Source organism: Molossus molossus, unplaced genomic scaffold, assembly GCF_014108415.1.
Source record: "Molossus molossus isolate mMolMol1 unplaced genomic scaffold, mMolMol1.p scaffold_m16_p_8, whole genome shotgun sequence".
NCBI lineage: Eukaryota > Metazoa > Chordata > Mammalia > Chiroptera > Molossidae > Molossus > Molossus molossus.
The window spans coordinates 52,982,805-53,005,763 of NW_023425402.1; the positions used below are offsets into that span (position 1 = coordinate 52,982,805).

Sequence of the window (22,959 nt, forward strand, 5' to 3'; positions counted from 1 at the left end):
ATCATTAATGTAATTGACACCACTGAAGACTAAAAATATAAAACTGTGACTAAATTAAGATCGACTCATCTGTTCTAGAGTAATTGCTAAATAAACATTACATTCTGCTCATGACCATTCCAATTATAATGTTCTTTTCCATCCACTTCTATGTTTATCTACATTGTGTCTGAAAAGAATAGAAAAACAAATACTTACCAAAATGGTGGTGACGATCAACGAACGATTAGATAAGGAATCTGTGATGTTGGCTGGCTTTCCCTTTTGACTTTCTGTCATATTCAGGCCACTGGCTGGATCCCAAGTTCCAATCTATAAAATAGCATATGTACATTGTAAATTGTCCACCAGGCACCTGGGAGAGCACTGCCAGAGGAAGTTAAGACTGCTAACACTTATTATTCACCTCCGCTGCATTACCCGCTGTCGTTCAAGTGAAGGCTGCTTGTTTTAAGCATGATTCACTGCTCTGTGAAGTGTGTCCAGTGAAGTGTGACATTAAAGAACAAAATGATCCACTGCGCTCTCCAGTCAGTGGGGGAGCTCCACTTTTCATTCAAACTTTCATTCACCAAGATAAACCATATTTGATAGCTGGCTAGAAACTCATTAATGGTTCATAGCTTTGACTTTAATGGATCTGTCTCATCCTCTCATTATAAAGATAACAAGCCATATTACATGAACAAAGCTAAAAGACAGAGCAAAACCTAGGGATCCAGGATAAATTCATCAGAAAAGGCAGGTTAAAGAGAGGCATTGATTGGCATTCTGTATAACCCCCAGTAGGGCAAAATCATACCCAGAATTACCTTTAGAGCTTTTAAAAATACACTTTTGCAGCTTTTAAAATACTCAGAGGAAAGAAGATTACATTACAATCTCATCTGTTTAACCCTTTCCAATAGTTCCACCTGCATTCCATTTTAAATGTATTTAATTTAACTAATACTTTATGATAGATTCGCACAGTGATTTTCAAACAGTGTGCGCAAGAGTTTTTATTTTATTTATTTATTTATTTATCCTCACGCGAGGACATTTCTGCATTTATCTTCAGATAGAGTGGGAGGGAGAGAGGTGGGAAGAGAAAAAGAGAAACATTGATGCGAGAGAGACACATTGAGTGGTTGCCACCCACTGAGCAAAACTAGCCAGGGCTTCCCCAAGAGTTTTTAATACATACAATATCTGACTATTTAGTCAGGGACACTGACCTTTTTTCCTTTTGATTAGCCATCAGGTGTGAATGAATAAAAATCATACCTTTGTTTTTTTGTCAGATCTGCAAAAAATTTAGGTTTTGGTGTGCTGCAGAATTTTAGTAGTTTACATGGGCCACGAGATCAAAAACGTTGAAAATCACTGGATTAGGGAATATGCCCTTAGTGTTCAGACATTTATATCCACTGAACACAGCCTATGGAAAACACAGACTTTTTAAGCACAGATGCACTAAATGCACAGTTTGGATGGATGGTCTGCATGCACGTTACCATCGCACCATCATCTAACAATGGTCATCACCGGAGAACAGAGGGAAAGGAGGTGAGGCCTCAGCGGTTCCAGGAGTACTTTATCTCACCCCTTAAACCAGGGAGTCACCAATAGTCACAATATATATATTGTGACATTGACATAACAGGTAATATTTACCCTAAATATGCTAACAAGGGTCTCTCATCTGCATATTCTTATTGAAATTAAATAGTATGATCTTTTTATTTTCTTTATATACCATTATATTTACTCTTTTTATCCCCCTTTCATTTGCTTAGCTTTCCTAGTAACCTCCAAAGATGTTTAATTAGAAAAGCACAAAAGTGGAAATATTAGTAATTTCTGTTCTACATAAGAACAGATATGTCATTCTAATACTTGTAGGTAAGTGCAAACCCTAGTATATTTTTCTCTTTTTTAAATTAATTAATTAATTTTTTAGTATATTTTTTTCAAGAATGTATTTAACTACACTAGGGACTCAATATAAATATTTTTTAGTGCTGTCTAAAAGAACCTCTTGCCATATAAGTCTCATTCCAGTTAATTTCCCTCTTACCATTAAAAACTATGTATTTCTGATGTGTGGGTCAATAAATAAAAAAAGTCAAATAATATATTGAGAAAATATATATATTGATTCAATATTCTTTCCAAAGTAAATTAACTATGGGCCAATTAAATTTCTTTAATTTAGGCTATAAATACCATGATGCCATAAAGACATTCAGGGTCAGTAATGAAAATCATTCAAGAGCCAGACAGGAAACATTAACACTAAAGTGGAAGGGCATAAGCCAATGGTAAGAATTTCCAGGGAAGGGTGTGCAGATTTTAAATCTCACAGAATCTCAAGGCAGAATAGCAAGAAGGGGCCACATCCTGACCCTGCTCTGCACACAGAGCTCTGTGCTTTGGGGTTGCATGTTCCCAGGGCAGGTGCTTTTTCAAGTTCCAGGCAAGGCATCCCCAGAGCTAGGAGAGGCCCTGCTGGGGACTTAGGTGAGGAAGGACAGAAGGGATGTAAAACATGGAATTCCTGCTGACCTGCTTAAAGTGTTTCAAATTCAAAACCATTAAAAACACTCTGTTGTCCAAACAAGTCGTCTGCAGGTTGTATTTTGCAGTTACTGCTACTTCTCTGGCCCTAGTTTGTAATTAATACCTATCATGCAAGTGCATTTCCTTGGATTTCCCTCTCCCCACCGTTGGCTAAAGAGCCAGTTTTTTCACATGTGTAATTCTATTAGCCAAAACACTGGTAAACATCATGTATCCATTAATGTTGCCTAATGACATTCTTCAGCTTAATAAGTTTTGTACCTTTCTAACCAAATCACCAATTCAAAATATTGCCCATTTCACTTACTGTTGTCCTCCATGACTTCTTTTATTAAAAAATAATCTAGCTAAACATTCACTCATCTAAACATATTTAACTTTATTCTCTGTTAGTTGCTTTTCTAGTACTATTGGATGGAGGGGTTCTGGTTTATAGTATATGAATACATAATTTCCTATAATCACAAATATTGGGCAGTCCCTTTTATAAAACTCAGAATGATGAGCATAATGTTATGAAGTTTCCGAAATTTCAGTGGCATAAAATATTAAATCAAATAAAATGTTGTATTATTACTAGATTTTGAGTCTTCTGGAACTGGATAAATTAAAACTTTCTGTCGATTGAAGAAATGGTCACCAATGGGTATTTCGCTTCGTTTTGTTTAATCACAAGAACCATGGACTAAGTCAAGGTACTCTTATTTTCATCTATTTTTGGAACCAAAAAATTGTTATTATATATTTAATAAAGTCTTTTAAAATAGAATAAAGATAGCTAAGCACTCTTGAACTCACAGAGATATTTTAAGTAGAGTGAGTATATATCTTGGTTTACTTGGGTGTCTCAAGTTTAAAATTGCCTCCCTAGTGTAAATATATTAATAGCATGCTCTTGTACAATTTAAAAAGTCATCGGTTGGATAATAAATTACAATGTATTATGATTATAAGGACAAACTAGATATATAATATTAAAATGCTTCAAAACCATATAAAACTATAGAAAACATGGTATTATTCATTTCTATCCTATTTTATGTTGTGAACGATTCTCAAAATTTATTTACTTTATTCATAAAAATAATGTATGTTTATTGTAACATTATAAAATACACAAAAGATATAAATGAGAACATCAATTTAAACTTTGAACCTATGTACATATCCAATTCAATCATAGCTAAAGCTGTAGTGTATGCATGTTCCTTGCATAATTTGCATCATAGCCTTGTAGTTAATGGCCCTGACTCTGGAAGGGGTTATCAGACTGCCTCAATCTCATTACCATCAGGTGACTTGGGCATATTACTTGTCTGCACCTCAATTTCCTCATCTATAAATGGAAAGGTAGTTATCTACTTCATAGAGCTATTGTAAAGATTTAATGAAAAAGTCCATGCAATGTATCTACAAGTAACCTATAATTATTATATCAATTAAATATATCCTATTTGGATACTGTTATGAGCATTTTCATCTGGCATTAAAAATTAATCAATTCATAATTTTAATGATTCCATAAAATGAATGTCATATGAATGTAATATGCTTCTATCTGTTTGCAGACATGAAAATAATTTTTATTGTGTTTCTATATAAAGAAAATGTGTCTATATAAAGACATATCATCTCATGACCTTCTTTAGGAGCTCTGCAAGTCTTATTCATTTTTTCTAAAGTTTAATATTGATAAAAAAAAAACTAAGAACAGCCTAATATTTGTTCCTTTATTAGTACATGTTTTTCTTGAAGTTTCTAGTATTTTCTATATAAAAGTTTTAGAGAGAGAGAGAAAAGGTTCTCCTTGTATTATATTTCAGAAATATAATGCACTTCTCTATTTTCTGAAGGTGGATTTTATTGCAATTATTTTTTCCTGAATTATTTAAAATAGCAAAATTATCATCTGTCTCTTAACTCTTTAATTAATTTTAGATTTTACAAATCTATGTTTAGATTAGTCATCCCTTTTTGTGAGACAGCTGACAGTTTTAAATAAAAATTTAGTCAATGAATTAACTGTTCTCAAATATAACAATGTGATATAACTCAATTAAAGACCACTTTTCAAAGGGTAAAAAAATGTAGTTCACAGTTTACTTTGAAACCAAACCAATGCATTACAATTATATTTAGTATATGTACATGTTTAACTCAAATTCAGCGGTTGAAAGAAAAAAAAGCAATAGTTTCAATTCTCTGTTGGGTGAAAAACAAAATGGTATACCCTCAAATAACATAATATCATTAATTTCTAAACATACATATCAATTGTAAATAGTTTTCTTAAACATTTTATCATCCTGAAAGTTAAAAGTTATCAACAAAATAATAACTATGAACACTCTGACACACACCCAAAATAAATCAGTACAGTTGTAAAACAAGGCATATAATAAATTCTATACAATAGACAAATTAAAATGTTACCATCTCCAAAGAGATACTAGGCTTGGATCCTCCCAGGATGCACTTTTGCTTTTTAAGAAGCAGACAACTCATTTCTGACCAGCTAGAAGATTACTATCACTATTAGGAGTTCCTTCCTACAGGGAGGCAAAACAAATCTCAGATCCTGGGAAAGCTGGAGGGTTATTGTCATGGGGACCAGGGCATATGTATCACATGACATCAAAGAGAGGAAGATAAAAACTGATATGCACCAGGTATCTGAAAATCTATCAAAGAAATCATTTTTGCATATCTAGTGTGTATTTTCAGTTTTAAATTAATTTTGAAGTCTGGAATTCCATTCCATTTCCATGGGGAGTTAACAAGTATAGGGTTTTACGGACCAGAGAAGTATCTCTAAGAAAATTACTACTTTTTCTTAAAATATATACTCTATAAAAAGTTCTTCCAAAAGCACTTTGAAACATTCTGATCCTGGGACATTTTTGCCTGTAAAGGCAGGCAGCAGGGTTTCACTAATCTCACCCTCTCCATATATTACCAAAATGTTCAAATTTTCAGCAAGAAGCCTATGGATTGCTGTGATCAGTTTCTATACTGGTGAGTACTAATGGAAAAGCCAATATTCAGAAAGTAAAGATGTTGAAAGTCAGAATAAAGCTTCACTTGAAAATAAATGACACATGTAAACTATGAAATGTTTCAAATATAAATTATTTTGCTTTATATTATTTATTTGAATTCTTAACTTCACAGAAATTGATAAACATTCCATGAGATGACTCTTTGTAGCTACTTTTCTTCTTCAAGATTTTCTCTAAGGATGCACAAGTTAGGAGCTGATTGTATTATAGAAGTGTGATGAGACAAACACATGGTGTAATTATTCATGGTCCTAAATACCAGGCCTTTAGCTCCAAGCCTGGCAAAAAAGATGTATTCATTTTATCCTTATGCTTTTGTAAATAAATATAATATTAATACACAAATCACTTTTAATAAGGATTTATTAGGTCCTTTCTTTGTCCTAGAGACCAAGAAATCTATTCTTCAAGTTCTATTTTAATAAAAATATCACATGCAAAAGAATAATAATAATTAAAAAAAAAAACAAACAGAAAAACTTGATGCTAGAGTAGGTACAGGAGAGGCATAGTTTTAGTTTAACACCTCTACTTAGAAGCAAATGTCCTCTAGTACAATAAAAATCCATTTGAACAGCCAACAAGGTGAAAAAGTAAGAGAGAGGTTTTGTTTTTTCTTAGAAAGCATCTGATGATATACATAGTACTGACAAAGGACACTGAATAAGAAAATATGTTGCAGAATTCAGTGATTTTATTATTGCATTATAATTTATTAAAAGAATTGTTTAAGTAAAAGTAGTCATTTTCCCCAAAATGGTCTCTAGATAGCTCATCTTGCAATAGAAATGCACCATTGTCATGTAGTGCCATGAACTCATTTCAAACATGCTTTGTGTAAAATCTTTATACTGTTTTGCTCTACACAAAATCCTTTTGAAGTTATATTCTAGAACCTTTTGAGCATTTCTTAATATTGTATGCCATTATTCATGTTTTTTCCATCTGAAGCTGGTCTTTCTTAACCACATATGTAAATTTCAGAGGTAAGTAAGGTTAAATAATTTTTAATGGTAAATCACATCCTCGTTACACATTTGAAAATACTACAAAGCCTAAAAAACAAACAAAAAAACTCACTTTATTGTCAATTATGAAGACATTGTTTACATTTCCTCAATTTTTCTTGCCCTTATTTTTTCAAATATATGTTTCTCCCTCCTTCCAAGTGACTCCAAAAATTCCATTGAAAGACTACAAGCAGACAATGGTCAGACCATGTGTGACAGTAGACCTGTGGCCCAGAATCTCTGCAGAGAACATCTTCTGCAGCCAAACTAAAAGCTAGAACCTCTTCAGCAATCTGCCCAACACAACCAAAATGTGTTCAGTAACTGTTGGCTCCCCTCCCCACTTTTTTGCCATTCAGGATCTATCAGTGAAAATCAAATGTCCTCCAACCAAGCACCCAAGATGCCCCAGCCTAGTTCCAGATTCCTCAGAGCAGCCCTTCCTGCTCTCCTGCCTGTCCTTGAATCTCTGCCACACACACGTGACGGCAGCTGGTCCCTTGCAAGCTCGAAATAATAACTTCTGTTTGTTCTCATTTGATGGGTCTTTGTTTTATTCAGAGCCATATACTTATAAGAAGAAAAAAACTATAAATAAAATGATGATATTTTTACTCTTTGATGTAGCACAGGAGTGTCAGAAAGTATTACATGACACCATGTAGGGGAGCAGATTTGCTGTTAGTGCAATGTGCCTGCTTGTGAGCTCAGACTTTGGGCTGCCTTCTCCTGCTCTGTAAAATCCCGTACCTTGGATGCCTTGACCCAGCAGCCCAGCCCAATGTCTGGCTAACTGCTGGATTTCTCTGTTCTCATTCTGTAGGCATGGAACAAAGCTGGGGAAAAAATTGGGCTAAAAGAAAATAACTTTGCAGCAGACACTTGAGTAAGCATTCTAGGTGAAGTATCTCTTATGATTCACGTAGTGATTCTCATTCATTCAACAGTCAATAAATATCTCTTGAGGATGTGGTTTGTGCCAGACATTTTGCTGGACCTTAAATATATAAACAGTGGGTAAAAGGACATTTTTTCCCATTTAGTAGGACATCTAGTCTTGCTAAGAACACAGCTTTTAAAAAAATGTGCATGTAAATAATATTTATACATTGTGGTAAGTGTCAGAAAGGAAAGGCATAGGGCACTCTGAGAAATTTAAATTTGATAGTGACTTTGCAGATGCCTTCTAAGGAAATAACATTTAAGCTGTGACTCTAGAGATAAATAAGAGTTAATCAGGCAAAGAGAATAGAGATGGATATTCCAGACTGGGAAACTCCATTGCCAAATAATAGAAAGCTTTAAACCTGTGAGAAAATGAAAAAGTCAGTGTAGCTGGAGCATAGGAAACATCTGAGAGAATGGAGAGAGTTGAGAGAGAGAGGTAGGAAGTACATTGTAAATGGAAGGGTTTAAATAGAGGGTTTAAATAGACGGATGGCAGATCAATTTGCTTTTAAAGATATTGACTGGCTACTGTGGTTTAGGGAATGGATCATAAGGAGGAGAACAGGGAGGCTTGTTGGGCCTCTAATGTAGATGCCCAGGTGAAAGGCCCCCGGCTATGAGTTCAGCAATGTATGTGAAGAGAAATGGATGGAATTTAAATATATTTTGAAAGTAGAATATATGCTGCGGTCTTTGAACTGACCAGAAGAATTCAAGCTGGGAAAACCACTTATTCCGATTTTTCTTTTCTTACTGTTAGTACTCAGTATTAGGCTTTTAAAGAAAGAATTTATTTATTACTGCCTGAGATAGACAAAGACACCTACTGTGGGTTTTTTTTCCCCCCTTATTCTCTCTCCTCTGCTCCACAGAGGGACTTCCATGGCCCTGAGAGCTTCTTTGGACAGATGTGGCTGGCTGTGTGTGGTAATGGGGACTCTTCTTGGACTATGGCTGGTGAGCTGGGTTCCAACCAAGGTCCCTGTTGAGACAGAGTGGAAAAGATTCACACTGATCGATGGGCACTATCTAAGTCGAAAGGGTGTGTCAATAGTAAATTGTAACCCCAAGCTCATTTCCCTGAACTTGTCCAGCCTCTTTGTTTGTTAGAAACACACTCTGTTTCTTCCTGGTTAATCTGTTTCACAGTTGTAAACTGTGATTTTCCTCTATTAGCTGTTTCAATCCTAAGGTTCACATTTTGAAAAATGATCCAAATATATAATTTTAATAATGTAATAATGTGCATACAATACAGCCTTTTTTATTTTAGCAGTTATTACTGCCCAATCCAATATTATAGTTTTATGAGTCCATTTACTATTGGTAGATTTCCTTCACTAGAGTCTAATCTTCATAATGGCTAGAGAATAAAGTAAATTAAGGGTGTTGGTCAAAGATGACCAAGACAAAATGAAGAAAAGGAGGCAGTAACATCAGAAGCGATGTACAAAACCACATTTAACACATTTTCTTTGTTAATTGTCCTCACCCAGTCGTAAGATAGAATTGGGGATAGTTAAAATTCCTGTCCTCGACCTATATAAAGGGTATTTCCAGTTCCTTTTAGAGACTGTGCTATTATCACTTGAGCCTGTCTAAGAGGGAAGCCCTCTGCACTCAACATTTTTGAGATGAGGAATTTGGCACAGAGATTTGGATAGAAGGATGAAGTCCAGATATTTGTGATAAAACCAGAATTGAAACCTCCTGAATCACTATGTATTGACCCTTCTAAACTGAGAGCTCTATCAACGTAGGAACTCTGCCTTTTCATCTATGACTTGGTAACTACACTTCTCAGGGTAACAAAAGTAAAATCAACATGACTTATTAGTTCTCATGAGGCAGATATTACTATTATTCATGATGCAGTTAAAGACACTCTCTTTTAGAGGGATTTAAAAAAAAAAATTGACCATAAAAAGTAAATAGCAGAGCAAAGATTTGAGCCCAAGTCTTCTCAGTCTAGTCCTTGATCTTTTCACCAATTCTACTAAAATTTTAAAAATGAGCACCTTTTGCTACTAAACAGCATTTTATTTCCACTGACTCAAAGTCAAGGGTGCCACAATGACATTTCCAACACATTTACATTACTCTTAAAATCTGACTAAACTAAATCCCACCTCTGTCTTTTAGGTGATAACTTCATGTACTTGCCTTCATGCTTTGCTTTCTCAATACCTTATCTATCTTCCCAGGAGATGTGTGCTCATTTCTTTCTAATGTTAATTTCCCCCACTAACTTCTTCTCCAAACTTTGATGTCTACCTTTATTATTGCCTCCTCCCGTTTTTGTCACCTGGCTTCTCCATGACTTCTTTTTTTTTAATTTAAATGTTGTTAAAATTTTTAATGTTGACATAATTGCTGGTGTCCTCCTTGCTCTGCTCTTTGCCCACCTCCACCCACCCCCTCCTCTTCCTTGGCCTTCACCAAATTATTGTCCATATCCATGGGGTATGCATATATGTTCTTTAGCTAATCCCTTCACCTTCTTTATCCAGTCACCCCCAATCCCCTCTTCTCGGAAACCCACCAGTCTATCACATATCCATGCTTTGGGTTCCATTTTGTTCATCAGCTTACTTTGCTCATTAGATTTCACATATTAGTGAGATCATATGGTAATTGTATGTTTCCAACTGGCTGTTTCACTTAGCATAATACTCTCCAGGTCCATCCATGCTCTTGCAACAGTAAAAGTTCCTTCTTGTTTATAGCCACATAGTATTCCATAGTGTAAATGTACCACAGCCTTTTTATCCACTCATTTGCTGATGGGCACTTGGGCTATTTCTAGACCGTGGCTACTGTAAATAATGCTGCTATAAACAGAGGCATGCATATATTCTTTCTGATTGATATGTTGGGATTCTTAGGATATATTCCCAGAAGTGGGATCACTGGTCTATTACTTTTTAAAACCTTAGTTCCAATGCATTTCTATTTTTTGAATTAACAAGATTCAATTAATGCCTTCTGTCACTATTCATCTCTCACTTTCACTCTCAGAATAGTTTTAAATTCATGGTTCTATACTAAAATTATTCCAAACTACAGTATCTCCCCAAGTAACCCACAGGCCTCCAGGTATTCTCTCTTTAAACTCACATTGTATACCAATACATTGCCAGTATCTCCACATGTTGTTTACTGTATGACTCAAATCTAGCATTTTAACTCTATTTCTCACTTCTACTATATGTATGTATGTTTCATTTAATAATTAAAAGTAAATAAGCGGAATGCCAAAAGTACCTTTTCCAGTCCTTCTTCTTTGAGGCTGATCACATCTAAATCAAAATCTGTTCGCAAGCCATTGGTTTTGTTGAAAGTTATTCTGCCTGTGAGACCTTCCCAATGTGCCTATGGGAAAAGAAAGAAAGAAGAAGAAAGAAAGAAAGAAAAAAAGAAAGAAAGAAAGAAAGAAAGAAAGAAAGAAAGAAAGAAAGAAAGAAAGAGAAAGAAAGAGAAAGATTAATAAATAAATAAGGGAAGAGAAGAAAAAACACTTTTCCAGGAAATAAAAAAAATATATTTTCATCACTTCTCATAAGCTTACATTGCTATGGAATTTTAAAGCAGCAAACCTCTTTCAGCAAAGTGAGAATTTAGTCACTTATTAGGATATAGGAAATAGTGAATATCTCACTGGAGATTACAAATAGAATTATTGTTATAAAATACCACTCCTAAATTCATAGTAATGTGAAAATAAACTTATTTTATTACAATGAAAGAAACCAAATCTAGAAAAACCTATGTTATACAACTTCAATTATATACTTTACCTTTAGAATATCTAACTCATTACTATAGTTTCCCTTAAGTGAGACTGGGAGAAATGTATACAAATTACTTCACATAAAGTTAGAGTTCATCCAGAAGGAGTTCTCCATGTAGAAGGATGTATATATAATAATTTTTTAATGTGTTCATCCCCTCAAAGGTGAACAAATATTTGGGCTTTTAAAATATATATAAAAAGTTTTTTTCATTCTCCTGGCTATATTGCCAAAAATAGATGTTTTCCATTATTTGTCACTTGGCAATAACTTGGAAAATAGCTATATATAAAAATTGTAAATAATGTAACATATATACTCAAAATTATGTTTGAAAGAATATATATCAAGACTCAAAAGAAGTAAAACCCAGTATATCATGGAGAAATTTTCAACAGGGATTACAAATAGATGTTATCACTACTACATTTCTTAGGCTTCATGTGTTTTTTGGGTACTAATGGGGTAGGTATTCTAAAAACAGTTTTAGAAAATAAATTATAAATAAAATAGAAAAATTATAATACATATCTATATGCACATTGCAACATGCCATCACTAAACTTAAACATGTATTAATTGGTTTCTAATAAAGAAGAAAAATTTGCTTTTAATCCTCTTTTTGTCAAATACAATAATTTCAGATAATTAACAAAAATTTATATTAGCATAAAAATAGACAAGAGGATCAAGAAGTACAGGAGTTGAAGTTTAGAATCGCAAAACAAACCTGGGGTAAAGGCAGCATGAGGAAATTCACATCAGGTGAAACTGTGCATCTAATGAAATTCAATCACAAATTTAATCCTGAACTTCTTAGAACCCAAATAAAGAAAATACGATGAAAACACATCAGGGTCCCTAATTTAAGACATATCAACTACCCAGGAGAAGCACAGCTTTTTCTGGGAATGAGACCTGAGAGAAATATCTCCTCTTGGTCCTCAGAAGGGGGACACTGTATGATTTAGTGGACAAGGTCTTCAATAATACCCTAAAATAAATATAATAGTGAGTTCCACACCACTGCTTTTTGTAGGGCTGTTTGACACATGCCTCAGTACTCAAGTGCTGCATTCAGAAAAAGCAATTCTTCGTCTAGCCAAACCTGTACACAATATTTGAAGCTCTCTGATACTGTTTTAAATTAGAAGTAAATGTATAATGGAGAACAATAAATAAAATGTACATTCTTTAGGGAGTATCATTTCACCTATCTAAGAGTTCTATAAGAATTATGCAAGGAAAATCCATGGATACTCTTTTCTAAAGACTTGGAGATTTTTAATTATGATCCTTTTGCACTTTACTTTCATGATGAATAATTTATTGTATGATGAACTGATGATTTCTTGTAAGCCATTAATGAAAAATCTTATATGATAATAATACCTGTGATTTTTCACAGCAAATATTAAATTTTCATAGTCAAACTTTCATATAAATACTCCTGTTTTAATCAAATGAAAAGTATCCTGAGCTGACAAAGAAATTCCCTTCATAATAAGAATAGAAGAAAAAATGTGTGTGTATGATATTTAAGAATTTTCCCTTTTCTTTCTCAGTATGTTCATATTCTATAACTACAACAGATGTAATAAGAATTAATATATGGCCATAAGAATGGTTGCATTATACAATATGAAGTAAATTTTGCACTTTTATAAACCCACACATTATGTTTTATGTTAACTGTTAATATGATTAAAATAACTAGATATTACAATTGAGAATCATAGATCTAAATAACAATTCTTTCAGATTACAATGTGGGTGTAATTTAGTGTAGTATAAATGGCATGCATGTTAAAAATGCATTGCATATCTTGTTGCCTAAAATATAAATAAGCATTCTTTAAATACATATAGCTCCACATAAATGAAATGTAACACATAAAGATTCAGGAAGGTGAAATTCACAATGTCGTAAATCATAGGTGACAGATTTTCATCTGTTTAGACAATAATAGATATTTTGATGGATGCTCATTTATTCATCATATAATTTTCCCCCTTTTGTTTCATATTATTAAGTAAAAATGTGAAATTTGCTTGTATGGAAAGAGACAAGTTTAATTGAAAAGATAAAAGTAAAAGGTCGCCTGTTAAGAAAACTGCAATAATCTCAATGCTTTCAGCTTGAGGACAAAAGACACAGGGGAGATGCGCATCTCCTGACATACCTCTTTAATCAGGCTCATAAAGCGGGTCCCGAAGCGCCAGGGCTTGTGCCGATTACACTGTAAGGAACTGACTGTCATCTGGGGAAACTGTTGGACGCCCACAGACACCACGTGCACAGCGTCATACATCAGAGCAGCATCAGTCTGAAAGCCAAGAAAGAAGGACACGTGAGTCAATAAAATAAGTGAAACCCATTGTGGTGGTTTGGAGTTGAAGAAAAAGAAGGGATGAGAAATATATACCCAGAAAACAGTATCTTCTTCTGCTCTGGTTATCTTAAACAAGATATTATGATCAAATTACATCAGCTCCATTAGAACACTTGACAACCCTCCCTTTCCTAGAGTGATAATCCAATTTCATATTGTTCCAGTATCTCTGTGAAGTAAGAAATATGTGAAGACGTCTATTATTTCATTTTTGTTAGTACCTGTTTCTATCTTATTCTCTCACCACACACACACACACACACACACACACTGGATGCAATTGCTAACACTTTGAATGGCTACATAAATTACATATTGTACACAAAAATGAATAAGTAAACAATTTTCTTGTATAGGAAGAAAGAAAAGAGATTTGATAGATTCACCTAAAAATATAAAAATATACACCCTGATTTTTTTCTTCAATTCAATTTTTCAAAAGGTTCAATCTCAGAAATGATGCTACAGTTTTGAATCTCAATACATGTATAATCCCTTTTCAAGAAACTAAGCTTAATCCCCCCACTGTTTTCTTTTCTCAAAATTTTCATATGAATGTAGGTTCATTTTTGTCTTCTCAAGTAAAAGGCATATAAATTCTACTGTGTTTGCACCTGCTCCAATGATTGACCACTTCAGAGGTTGATAATAAAAAATGAAATGTTTGGACGTCATAAAAACCAGAGGCTCAGTGACTGTCAGTGCTGTGTGAAGTGGCCCCTCACATGTGTGTGATGCTGATGCCAGGCCCACTACCTACAGAAGAGGGCCATGCCGACAGTGCTGATAGCACTGAGCTTCGGGCCATCTGCTTGGCATGACTGGGAATAAAAGCATATATTTCCTCTTCTCATTCACACAATTAGTGAGCTGTGAAATGAATTCCAAAATGAATAGGAACCCTGTAGATTATAGCACTTGCCACAATAGAATACAGACACGAGTACACACAGTAGCTTTCATGCAAATGGATCCTAAGGCGCTCTACCACATAAAATGGAAGACAGCTAAACAGCATAGTGCAGTGAAAGACATAATAATGCAATTCTATAGTTTATAAATCTTTGGGGAATACAGCTCAGATTCATAACCTTTGTTTTGTAAATATCAGCTGGCTATTTTCACATACCCTGAGGGCTGTGTAGTGAACACTAGAACAGTGGAATTGATACAGGCATGTGTCATGAGCATGAAGTTTAGACTGATATTTGTCTTTGTCCTGAGTTAACATTCGGAGGATATATTTCATATACCACACAGGTGGTCATAAAACTAGTTACTAAGATATAAAAGACATAATTGATGTCAAAATAAAATAATGTTTTTTAAATCACTGTTAAAAAGCATAGAAAAATAACACTTTGAGACACTACTAAAGGGCATTTTTCAATTTGCACCACAAAAGAGCCTTAAAAAACAACCCATGTTCTTTTTAAGCCAGTAAATGCCCTAAGAAAATCAGAGATAAAAACAAAAGCTACCTATATTATTTACATTTAAAAATAGATAAAATTGTAAACCTACTGAATGGTCAAAATACAAAACCAATAATATTGAAATGATATTTTAATAGCCATTAAAAATGATGTTTTGAAAAACAATCAATTACATTGAAAATTGCAAGTGATATGCAAAGTGTAAAAATAGATTATACAGAACTGTATTTCCAGCATTAACCATTATATACGTCTTTATAATACCTGACAAGGGCTATTAGACGTATTTAATTCTCACAATAATGATTTAATAAAAACACTACTACTATTCCCATTTTACAAATGACAAAACCAAGGTTGAGAGAAGTAAAGCAACTAACCAAAATCACACAGTTAAGAAGTGGAGCTATACCAGACTAAAATGGCCTTTGCTTTGGGCTAGTATTTTTAACCACCACACTGCATATTGTATGAGTAACAACAATTGAAAAAAATAAAAATAAAAAGGAAGAAAATACACTAAAATGACATCAATGATTAATCTTGGAATTAGTAAAGACTAAAATTTTAATTTTTCTTAAATTTTTAGTTATTTTTTAAAGATAGAAGGTTACTAAATACCAATGCAATTATTCCCAAGATGAAAACTTTTATCCATTGCCACAAAATAATGAAAAGAACACAAACTATGGTATTCCTACTATCCTGCCATAATTTACTGACTTTTAAGCTTATCTAAAATGACAATGCTGGAAAAAATATTTGCCTAATTTAGAGTTTAAAAAACTGTTTTGGGGACATAGTTTCAGCTTCAGGATCGAGGACACACTAGATATTAATAGTCCAGTTTCAGATTTGTGATTTTAGGTGTAATTATAAAAGGAATATTATAGTTATTAATCTACAGGGTGGGGGGAAAGTAGGTTTCTGGTTGTTCATATGGAAAATAACACAATAATTAATAAATAATAATACAAGAACAAACTTGTATTATTATTCACATACTCACAATTATAAACCTACTTTTGCCAAACCCTGTGTAAGTTAAGTACTAGAGAAAATATTGTAAATAGCTAAAAAGTTATTGATCAACTACTTTTGCATTCCTACTTTAAAATATGTTGATTTATGATAAAGCAATGAATAGAACTTCTGAAACTCTTCTTCATGTATTTTCATCAGTTTAGGGTGCTTTTCTCCATGCTACTTTCAGACTAGTTGTTTTATGTGATAATATGGGTTTATTTTCCATTTAAATTTGATATCCTATCAGATTTACCTTTATGTTATTCTTTGCAAAACTATACATATGCAAATTCTTCCAGCTTTAAAAAATTGTAAGAAGCTAGTGTTTCAAAAATGTTTTATTTTCACAAAAAAATGCATATATCTGAAAGTTTCTCTTATACTAGTAACATTATTATTTAGCATTTGTGCAGTATTTCCTGTGTGAGGCATTTTCCTTAACTCGTTTCCTTTACTTCTCATGACCATCATCCAGTTGGAAATCCACTGAGTTTGTATCTAACAGGAAATTGAGGAAGAGAATGCCTAAGTAACTGGCCTAAGAGCATATCATAAAGAGGGGAATCTGTACTTGAATCCAAACTATCCAGAATTCACAACCTTTCCTTTAGGTTTTTGCTCAGTTCTCTACATTTTTAATAAAGCAAAATAGTTTGAATGATGTTTGAAGTTACAAATATCATTAAGTACTCGAATGTACTAATTGGCATAATTTTTGATAAGCAATAAATATTCACCCAATAAAAATATGCTGCAAAGTAAGAAAAGGTATAGATTGTGGAGAATTGATAAATATAAATTCAAACCCAAAAGAAGAACTACATCAATGTATTTCAATAATAGGTTAGTTAGGCAGTTAATAACGTTAACCAGGAACAAATTCATGAAAGAAACAGATTTTTTTCCCTATACAGTTGCTGTTCAGAAGATTTTCAGAAGGCAAAGTATCATTCAGGATCAGGTTTAAAGGGCCTCTCTTACTCCCAGTTCTAAATTATAGAGATTGATTGAGCTACTCTTGCTCAGTCTTTCACCCTCTCATATTGATTCTATAATCCCTTGCCTTGACTCTTCTCTCAATGGAAAATAGGGGGAAAAGGAAGAAGTAGAACAAAAGAGGAGAAAAGACGAATAGACAGGTTAATTATTTTGTCATCATTTTTACATTACCATTAAATCACATTGTTTGCTTACTCTATGCCACACAATCATGTTATTTTCTTTTTTTTTATCCTCACCTGAGGACATTTTTTCCATTTTTTTTATTCAGATAGAGCAGGAGGGAGAGAGAGATAGAGAGAGAGAAACATCGATGTAAAAGAAACACATCGAGTGGCTTCCACCTGCACGACCCAAACAGGGTCGGGGACTAACCGCAACCGAGGTACATGCCCTCAGCGGGAACTGAACCGGGTCTCTCCAAACCGCAGGCCGATGTTTTAACTGCTGAGCCAAACTGGCCAGGGCTCATGTTATTTTCTTTACATGCATTCTGGCCAAGACCATATGTTTTAGAATCTTAGCAAGGTTAAAGCAATTCTCTCAAGATCTTATCACCTAGGAGAAACAAGACTCAAGCAAAGTTTAGCTCTTAGAACCACCCTCCAAGCTATCATAACAAGACTGGCAGAAATTAGACTCAGAAACAAGACTGAGAAATAAGACTCAGGCAAGGCTTAATTCTTAGAACCACCGTCATACTATTCAATTGACTACCTCCCTAAGCGATATCCCCACTGGAACTAGGAGAAACAATGGAAGCAAATGTGATGGCAGCAGGTCGCACATTTTTGGAGACTCTGTTGAATACCAGACAATTATGTCCTAGGTCCCATAGGGAGTATGTCACTGAGCTGATATTCAAATAAAAGTTCATTTGGTTCCCAAGTCAGATTGTTTTCTTTATGCATCACAGCTACCTCTAAAGAAAGCTTCAAGGTTAACCATAATTGTAATCTAACCAATTAAATTAAAATGAAAAAAATGTGTACAATTTGGCTATTAAAATTCATATGAGGGGGTGAGATAAAGTTGTAGTCATTCACATCCTAAATTACAAAGACACAATCTAAGGAGAGAAAAAAAAATCAGCAGTGGAGACAAAACAATCTGTCCTATTTTCTGTCTTTCAAGTATAATTACTCATTTATATATAAATAGATCACTCTTATTGGGAAGCTGGAATATCTGTTCGCCCTGGAAATACAGCCCAGAAGAAAGCGTGACTAGATTGGTACAGACAGAGCTAAGTGCAGGTCCCCGTGCTTCAAAGCTGGGTCAAGCATCTATCAATAGCTATAGGAGCCCCCTTGAGAGCCTACCTCAGACTAAATTGGAATAGAAACTTTATTTATTTATTTTCTAAAGTAAGGTAGTTAGCGTACAACGAAAGTCTGTCAGTCAAAAACCGGTTTTGCAAATCTTAAAATAGTGCAATACAGCCATACATGTTTCGGTAAATCTGTAGTGATTTTTCTAAACGGTGGTATAAAAAAATCATGAAAAGTGCCTTTGCACACATTTTAATTATGCATTAACCATCTCACCAATGTATTGCTGAGTTTATCTTATCCCTAGTCTAATTACTTTTAGGCATGGAGTGTGTAACGGGGATGCAGGTGGAAGAGAGACAAATGCTAATATCTATGGCTGAGCTATTGCCACAGAAATTGGTTTAGTCACCTAGTGCTATTTTCATCTATCTCAGGGAACCTCATGTTTGATGAGACTCCCAAGTATTGAAAGAACAGTGAAATATGCCTACATTTCTTCTATGCTCTGAAAAAATTCACTACATGTTTTTAAATTAAAGAATCAGAGAAATTAGATGCTCTCCAACATTTCAGATTATAATAATTACTATTGTTTAATATTTTTGATTTTGTATGTATAACTGAAATATTTCCCAATATATACAAACAGGAATACTAATGGATGCTGTGAATAGTTAAAATATTTCTATAGTACTTAGATTTCATTTATAGAAGAATCTGGTACTAAGTAGTAATTACCAACTGTGTACATGTTGAGTGCATATGTTATTTCTGTTTCTGATCACTATAATCATCATCATTAAACATCTTCTTTGTAAGATTCTGAGATAGATCTAGGGTTTATAAAAAATTAAAAACAGCTTATATCTCCATGAAGCATGAAGCAAATAGTTAGAAATGAACAATTCTGAACTACATACAATCATAGAAGGGAACACTGGCACATAAAATACCTCAGATACACTTAAAACTACTTTCAGCACAAAGTTATCAAAATTATTTATTTTTCTTCCCAGTGAGGGACATTTTTTGGCACGCTCTATCCCCCTCCCCGGCCCCCAAACACACACAGGGAGCATGGGTTTGGGGACCCCTACTGAATTTTGGCTGGGGGAACTTGAAACATAGCCTCTTCAATTTATTTTCTCTCTTATGACAAGCAGAGTTACAGTTACATTTGTGACAAGGTCATTCTCCTACAGCACTCTGTGCATATTTGGGCTCTTCTCCTGGGCTCCAAACACCCACGATGTTGTATGTAATAATTTACATTTAAAAGTAATCACTCTTCAGAGTGTTGTGATATATATTTATAACTAGATTGTAGTGATGATTATACCAGTATATATGTATGTAAAAACTTATAAAATTGTACAATTTACATTTGAGAAGTTTATTGCATGCCAATTTTACTCCAATATAGCTATCAAGTTTTAAAAAAATGTAATTGTGCATTTTTCTGGAAAGATGGTTCATGGATGTCATTTTATTCTAGAAACATCCCAAACTAAGCATTACTGATCTGTATCTTTTTTATGTACTGCACATTCTAGTTTTAATAAAACTGTTTATGTTCTATCACATTTGATCTTCCCTCCAGATCACTGGCATCTTTTGGATAATAACCATGCCTATCTTTGTAATATCCCACACAGTATTCCATATGGTGTCTTACTCTTAGTAACTACATAAAACCATGTTTCAATAAGTTGATGAATTCAACCAAAAAGTTCATTTAAACTGCAAAATAAATGGGTATGATGGAGTTCTGAATAAGAGTCACACTCCGCCCTTTAGTAAGAATGCATTACCTCCCAGGGGTACAGTGAACCAGATCTGCCAGCAATTCAGACCTGGGAGAAATGTGAGTACAGCCTCTGTTCCATTTCTAAATGAATTTATAGTAACAGTTCTGTGAACACATTTATCTTTCCATTAAATACGTGCAGGCAGGTCCCCTTTGAGGTCTGAATGCTATCTGGCAGGTGGCAGATTTATTCAGGAACTCCTGCGTCTCAGATTTTGCTCATTCCTGAATTCCCATCTGAAGTATAGCGCATAGCACACAGGGCAGAATAGTCTAATATGTGGAACTTAAGTTTATAAATTCTGGCTCTTTCATTGACTTGATCTTTTATCTAAAACAAATCAAAAAATGTAAATCCCCCTTTGCCTTGTTTCCTCATTTCATAACTGGAAATGAAAAATGATGGCCTGCCATATCACTTCCTTATTGAAAAAATAACTTTTAAAAACCAGACAATTCCATGAGAAAAACAATTACAGATAGTAATGCTTCAATTAAAAGATGCAGAAAGTAACAGTGGTGGGGAAAGGTGTGGATTCCGACCTCTGAAGCTTCTTTGTATAGTCCGCACAAGCCAGAATGGGATGGAGAATCAGGCACCCCTCTGAGCAAGATTGGGGGCTACACAGGGGAGGCAAACTGGTGTTCACTCATTCAGCTGGCACACTGCACCCAGCACTTTGCCCGGCACAGAGCAGGTGCTAACAGAACGGAGGGACTGATGAAGAAATGCCCTCAGTCCCAGTCAGGAGCCAATTGTCAGAGACAATTCTCCCTGTTACACTGCAGCTGCCGTGATGCTTTCTCTGTTGCCGGCTCTTTGTACTATTCTGAAACGCAGTTCTTTACCAGCAGCTGCGTGGACTGCACAGACTGCATGAGATAATACTCTAAAGCAGTTTGCACAATCCCTGGCACATGGTGCATAGGCAGGTGTTAGATGATGGTGATGATGATGATGATGATGATCACCAGAAGATCAGTAATCTCTTCAACATGGATACTATCCAAAACAAGGAACCGATTTAGAACGTATAATGCTTCAACCTTTCTATACCCACTGTTAGCCTAAATGAAGGAACAGGCCTCGTGCTGTTCAAGAAAGCAGACCAAGTTCTGGAAGGAGAGGAGCAGGAAGGAAACTATAAAACGACAATCTGATTTACACAACACCACAATTCAGAGCTAAAAAAAAAATCTACTGAATACAAGTGTTACATGACACCTTTAGGATTAAAGAACAAATATAAGCGGCAAAAATATTATAGTGTTTTGCATTTGTTACAAACAAGAGCTGCCGTTGGACAAATAATTGCACACCAGCCATGAGAACCTGGAAAAAAAGACCTCATCTTTTTTTCTAGTCTTTAATTTCTTTATCTGTAAGAGGAGGGGCTAGAATCAGGTGGGTTTTAAAGTGTCCTGTGGCTTACAATTGTATTCTGGTAAACTAACAGTGCATTCCAATTTTATTTTAGCTTTTGTAATACAATCATAATCTTAATGTCTCTATCTTTACCCCAGACTTCTTTATGCTTTGTGTGCTTTATACACATTTGTATCAACATTTCATACAAATTAATAAATAAGGGACATCAAGTCACTTTGTTCAACCACTGTGTGTGTTAGTACTCTACACAACCCTGCCTCATCCAATAAAAACTGCCAATAATTTTATTATATTTGCTTTGTTTCAAATTCACTGTTAAACTTCTCACCCATATTAAAGCCCACCTCAGCCTCCTGATACTCTGCAGAGGAAAACTGAAACCCTTCTTTCTCTCCTATCCAAAGTCACTCACTAATATCCCAATATTTTATTTTGTTTTTTACCATCTTGCACAGTCAGAACACAAATATGCCTCTACTTCACATTTGGAGAGATTTCTATATTGCCAATGAGTTGAATAAAAGGAGACTCCGGAAACTGCATGATGAAAAGCCTTTCAAAGAAAAAAATTTTTCTAGCTACCTGCATGGGATTCAGTACCCATGAGGACAAAAAGGGATGAGAACTGAAGGAAAAGATTTAAAAAGGAGAAGAAGAAGGGAAAACAATAGAACGGGTTTAGTCTCACAGTCAAATTGATGAGTTAGAAAGAAATGTCAAAATTCAGCAGTGCTCTGAAAATCAAGTGAAGGAGACAGCACTCGACCACGTGTTGTTGGGATTCAGCAAAGCCAGGGCCTGGGCCAGGACTCATGCCATACCATGTGTAATTAATGGAATCATGTGTTTGGTATTCCTCAGAATTTGAGGATGTAAATATGTCTAGGTCTCTTCAAACTTATTCTCTCTGGCTTAAGCTAAAAACAAACAAACAAACAAAAATAGCGATAGGTTATTAACCTATTTTGAACAAGTAGTAAAATATATTCTAAGATGTGGCCAATGCTAATTTTAGCAGTAAGAATTTTCATTGGCTCTTTATGTGTATATTATACAATGCTGAGCTTTCCATCCTGCAAGAGCTCTTGCTTGCTGTCACTTTCCTTAACCACACTCAACAAGATAATTTCACAAACAGCATTATTTCCCTGCAAGCGTTTAGAGTTTTATAAAGTAAGAAAATAAGTCCGTGGAGTTTTAATTGTGAAAGCTTTAGGAGATGACTATTTTGCATCCTTTCCAAGAATTATATGTATTTGCCATT

General features: G+C 34.4%; 1 protein-coding gene across 5 annotated transcripts in view; it reads right to left on the reverse strand.

Annotated features, from left to right (window-relative positions):
• Nucleotides 1-22,959, reverse strand: part of GRIK2 (glutamate ionotropic receptor kainate type subunit 2) — a 590,297-nt gene that overhangs the window by 196,629 nt on the left and 370,709 nt on the right. For all 5 annotated transcript variants that reach the window (XM_036248241.1, XM_036248245.1, XM_036248242.1 and 2 more), the window contains exons 7-9: nucleotides 13,554-13,697; nucleotides 10,844-10,951; nucleotides 199-312 (exon numbers count right to left, since the gene is read on the reverse strand). In XM_036248241.1, coding sequence (XP_036104134.1) covers nucleotides 199-312; nucleotides 10,844-10,951; nucleotides 13,554-13,697 — 366 coding nt within the window. The remainder of the gene's footprint in view (nucleotides 1-198; nucleotides 313-10,843; nucleotides 10,952-13,553; nucleotides 13,698-22,959) is intronic.